Raw genomic sequence first — 5,535 nt, forward strand, 5'->3', positions numbered from 1 at the left:
CGGTCAGAGGGACGCCTGAGGGGGACGACACGGTCAGAGGGACGCCTGAGGGGGACGAGACGGTCAGAGGGACGCCTGAGGGTCAAATTTAGTTTAACATATGGGAACTGGGGCTGCAGCTAATTATTATTTTAGTCATCAATTATTCTGATGATTAATCAAATAAAAAATTGCTAGTTGTGTTGTTTTTTCAGCCGTTTTATACATTAATAGATGCAAATTAATTAATGATTAAATTCCTTTTTAAGTAAGAAAAACATTTCATTACCTAAAACGTAACAGCAGCTTTCCTTTGGCGTATTTAATAAATCCTTCTAACATCAACATGTGAAAAGTTCAGGCTTTCAGCACCGCATGGATCTGATCTGTTGGTTATTTATTTGATTAACCAATTAATAATCAGATGGAAAAAGGTGCTGATTGGCAGATTTTTTTGTTGTTTTACAGAATTTGAAGCAGGTGAAGCTAAAACTTTGTCACTAGAGGAATTATGGGTTGAACATATTTACAGACAAAGAAGTTTTTAAAATCTTAAATGCAAAAAGTTTATATTTTTGAAGTTTTGGCTCAACTGCTGCTTTGAATATGTTGTTCTTTCAGCAAATGGTCTTTGTCTCCATGCTGCAGTTAATGATTAACCGATAACCAAATTAATTGATGATTATTTCAATAACCAATTAATCATGATTAATCGTTTCAGTCATAATGAGAACAAATGTTATTTTTGTGACAAAACGTCTAATTTTCTCATTTAAAATGGTTCTATGAGACGACAGGTTCATCCTGGATGCCTTCAGAAAACCTGGGGAACTTCTGACCCAGAACCCAGACAGGAGGGAAAGAATCGGTGAAGGAAGGACGGATCTGGAGGACATGAGGAATCTGTCTGTGTTTTCTGGAAACGTCTGAGCCCAGAAGAACCAGGAGAGAAAAGCAGCTTCGTTTGTTACCTGATGAACAGACGGCCTGGATCTTGGCCGCCGTCACGCAGCTGCTGGAGCAGAAGAGCTCCACGACTTCTTCACTGGTTTTATTCTCAAACATTTCAGACACGAGTTTGGATTTACAGCACATGGAGCACGGCTGCAACGGCTGGATTTTCTGTCGGAGAAGGAGAAAACATCAAATTTTAAGATTTTTAGACCAAATTTATGTTCCAGGATTCAATTTTCAGAGGGAGGGAGGGAGGGAGGGAGGGAGGAAGGAAGGAAGGAAGGAAGGAAGGAAGGAAGGAAGGAAGGAAGGAAGGAAGGAAGGAAGGAAGGAAGGAAGGAAGGAAGGAAGGAAGGAAGGAAGGAACCGACCTGCTTGAGTAGCTTCAGGCACTCGGCGCCGCACAGCGGCTTGCTGCCGTCCTCCATCTTGAGGCTGAGCGGCGCGCTGCAGCGGGAGCCACAGTTCTCGCACACCGACAGGTTGTTGATGTTGCAGAAGCGACGGTAGCAGGGGTCGCTGCAGACCTTCTGCACCACGTCCTGATGGATGACCTCGTGTTTGCTCTGCAGGAAGGAAAACCAGGAGTGGATCAGAGCCAGATCCGGAGCCGGGCGCGGATGGCACAGCAGCCGGGAGGCTTACGATGCAGAATCTGCTGCAAACGCTGCACTGGGACCGCGACCCAGCTGGGACGACGGGGGGCTTGGTGGACATGATCCTCTTGTAGTTGAAGGACGACAGGCAGGACTGGCTGCAGAAGTCCTTCTTCGTTCCCGCATCGTCTACGGCAGCCTGCAGGACCGACTGGAGCTTCACGATCTCCCTGGAAACCAAAAGGATCCATGCTAAGTCTGCAGAAGCTGCACCACCACCTGGTGTTCATCCACAACTGATAGTTCGACAGATTTAGTTTCACTGGGGACCGAAGCTGCAACATTTGTTCCATTTTCAGCTGCTGTGGTTCTCTTCCACAAACCTACCAAACCCAAACAACCAGAATGTCTAGACAAACGGACTGGAGCTCGATTTATGTGACCCAAGCAGCTTAGATCGTCTACAAACCTCGGTCTCAGTTCAGTTGAAGGGAATTCTGGTGCAGTTTGAATGGGAATGTTAACACCTGGTGGACCGGAGGCCACTGAAGAAGCAGGAAACTGTCTAAACGCAGGGCATTCTGGGTAAATACAACCAAACCACACACCTTAGTCCAGCACTAGCGGAAGAAATGGCTGATGTTTTTTTTTACCAAAGACTAAAGAGAAGTCCTCCAACTGCTAAAATCTGACACCTCTCCATTTTTGTTTACATTTAGACAAATGTCTTCTTCAGAGGTTTCTGTGTCGTTTCCTTCAGCAGTTCTTGGTGCAGCGCCCCCACAGGTGAGGAGGGTTTTCCTCAGGTTTGTTTTTCACAGAGATTGTTTTGACACAGTGAGAAAGAAAACCGAGCAGATGAAAACAGAACAAACGCTGAAGTTTTGGTCCACAGGTGAACCGAGTCAGGAAGCAGAATCACCGCAGACAGAAGTGACACGTCTTCTTCACGGACTTCAGCTGGTGGAACCTGAGCAGACAGGAAGTGGAGCAGAAGAGGTCCGAATGGGCTTTCCTCTGGTAGACGGTCTCTCCATCCAGCAGCACCTTCTGGCAGGTGGAGCAGGACGCCTGGATCTCCATGTGGGCCGGAGCGGGCCGGGGCGGCTTGGAGTCCTCCGTCAGGGAGAAAACCGACCCGATCTTCAGGTCCTCCTGCAGAACCAGAACCAGCTCAGTAACCTGATGGACCGTAAGGATTTTATTCTAAGAAATTATCTTGTCCAACTCTGCAAAAACATAAAATCTTACTAAGTATTTTTGTCCAGATTCTAGTGCAAACATCTTATTACAGTTAAAATAAGAAAACTAACTTGGCTTAAAATGAGGATCAGATTTAGTTTTTGCATCATGAAAGCAACATTTGGTGTGAGTGCATCCGACCTTCGGCACGCCCGGCTCCTCCTTGATGCTCTGTGGAGAAACTGAGACGGAGCGGCTCAGAAAATACTCCTGGTCCTCCGGCTCCTCTTTGATCTAACAAAAGAGTTAAAACATCAGCTCTGCTACCGCCGTTTAGTTTGATTTAAAATCAGAAAACAGGTTTTGGAGTTTGTAACTGCACACGAAAACTCACCTGGGGTAAACTGGCCAGTGACGGCTTCATGTCTTTACCGTCTTTAACGTCAGCCTCCTCTGACTTGCTTTCTGCTAAAACAGAGAAAAAAAGTTACGTTTAAGGTAATTTTCTGTGGACATTAAGATCCAAAGATCAGGAACATGAGCACAAGACACGTTTTAAAATGTTTACATAGTGTGCACGTTTAGTTTAGTTCGTTTTAAGTAAATAATTCCTTCAGTTTCATTGACAGATTATTTTTCCCATGTTATAAGTGAAACAACCTGCCAGTTTTATTGATATTAAAGAATGATTGACCTAAAACAAGCACCTATTACTTTCTGAAAAGTTATTTCTAACTACTTTTTCTAAATAACTTTTAAAGCTGTTTGTCTTATTTAAAGTGATGAGAAACTAGAACAAACATAACTGATGATATTTTGTGTCATCAGTTATATTTACAGCTATATTACAAATCAGATCTTCCTGGTTTTAACTTGCAGAGTTAAAGGGATTGTACCTGTGAAGGTCTGAGCTCTGTGGACCTTCATGCACCTGTGGCTGCAGAACAGATCCAGCTGCCCCTCACTGTTTTGATTTTCCACCATGTCCGACATCTGATGGGACGTTCTGCACGTCGAGCAAAGCTGCAAGGTTTTCACTTTCTGCAGAACGAGTTCAGAAAAACAGAGTGACAGTTCATTCCTGCTCAGGTTCTAACAGAGGGACGTTTTGTTTCTGCACCTCTTTGAGCTTGAGCAGACATTCGTCTCCGCAGACGGTTTTCACGCCGCCATCTGTCTGCAGGGCGAGCCGCAGCCTGCAGCGCAGCGCGCCGCAGGCTGCGCAGGACGACCAGGAGGACTGGTTCTGGATGCGGAAGTCGGAGACGCAGGACTCGCTGCAAAGTCTGTGCACCTCACCGTCCACCGTCATGGAGAGCTTACACTGACGGAGAAACGGAAGATCAGAACAGATGAAGATGGCATCCTCTTCTTCACACAGATCTCACTAACAGTGACTTCTGTCTCTGATTCTCGGGTTTATGATGCCATCTAACAGGTGACAGGGATGTAATTATCAGTTAACGAGTTCATCTAAAGTTGATTCATGTTATCAATCAACTTATGATTAACTGAAAAGCGGCAATTTTCTGTTATCATGAGAGTCAACCATCTTTCCATAACATAAAGGAATAAATGTTTTATATGCTGAATTAAAAAAAAACAATTACATTTTAACATTATGTTGCATCAGTTGTATTAAACATAAAAATGTGTTTTTCAAACATTATTAAACTTAGATAAATTTATAAAATAAAACCTCTTAGATTTCTCAATAGAAAAATAAAAGATAAAAGAATAAAATATGTGAAACAGAAAGATGTTTGTGCAGAAGTGCAGACTGTAGTTCCTGTTAAAGGAAAATTTAAACTTTTCTCCATGAAGTGCATTAACTCACAACCAAAATCAACCTCACTTACTGGCACAGTGTTTTTGTTTTTCTTTTTTATAACCTCTTCTTTCTGTCATCACAGCCTTGTACCGACACATTAGGGCCAACGAAGATAGAAGGAAAACAGGAGGAGTAAATATCGGCAAAAACAAAAAAAAACTTGAGATAAATCTCAGAAATTATCAAGATAAAACTTGGAAATTTCTGAGATCCAAAAGTTGAAAATTTACAAGAAAACACTCAAAAATTTTGAAATAAATTTCAGAAATTAAAAAAAAAAACATGGAAATTTATGAGATCGGAAAGTCAAACATTTTTGACTTTTTCAAGACGATTTCTGAGATTAATGTGCAAAGTTCTGAGTTCTTTTCTTCCCAATTTCCAACATTTGGATATCAGAAATTTCCCAGTTTTTCCAGAAAATGTTCAGATATTTGGCAGAAATTCGCTCCATCTTCTCTCCCATGTAAAAAAGCCCTAAAAGCTGCTGTACTTATAATCTCATCTCGGCTAAATGAAGCGCTGCTGAGGTGAAACTCAGGGAGTTTATTTCTAAACAGAACCACATAAAATGCATTTTGCATCCCACACCGGACTCTGTTTGAACTGTTTCTCTTTCCCGTTCTGGCATGGCTGCCATCTTTAGCTAATTAAATTTTAGTTAATTGATCTAAACTAATTTTAATCCATTGTTTGCCTCCCTATTAGGTGGTTTAGCTTCGTTCGCTGCCAGCAGCGTTTCCTTACAGGACAGTGTTTGCCACACAGCTTGCAGTTGGAGAGAAGCATCTTGGATTTGGTGGAAGTGAGACACGAGTCGCTGCAGAGCTCCTTCATCGTTCCGGAATCATCCACCGGAGCCAGGATCACTTTCTGGGGCTGTGTGATCAACCTGAGGGCAAACAGGAAGGAATCAACCTGAGGGCAAACAGGAAGGAATCAACCTGAGGGCAAACAGGAAGGAATCAACCTGAGGGAAACAAAGGGACGATT

At 43.0% G+C, this 5,535-nt stretch overlaps 1 protein-coding gene across 1 annotated transcript in view; it reads right to left on the reverse strand.

Annotated features, from left to right (window-relative positions):
- Positions 1-5,535, reverse strand: part of LOC103143508 (uncharacterized) — a 44,084-nt gene that overhangs the window by 16,267 nt on the left and 22,282 nt on the right. Inside the window, 10 exon segments of the mRNA XM_016675269.1 lie at positions 14-75; positions 951-1,101; positions 1,305-1,499; positions 1,579-1,759; positions 2,452-2,684; positions 2,913-3,005; positions 3,106-3,179; positions 3,608-3,752; positions 3,832-4,035; positions 5,290-5,434. Of these exon segments, the coding sequence (XP_016530755.1) occupies positions 14-75; positions 951-1,101; positions 1,305-1,499; positions 1,579-1,759; positions 2,452-2,684; positions 2,913-3,005; positions 3,106-3,179; positions 3,608-3,752; positions 3,832-4,035; positions 5,290-5,434 (1,483 nt within the window).

This window comes from Poecilia formosa, unplaced genomic scaffold (assembly GCF_000485575.1).
Source record: "Poecilia formosa unplaced genomic scaffold, Poecilia_formosa-5.1.2 Scaffold112, whole genome shotgun sequence".
Taxonomy (NCBI): domain Eukaryota; kingdom Metazoa; phylum Chordata; class Actinopteri; order Cyprinodontiformes; family Poeciliidae; genus Poecilia; species Poecilia formosa.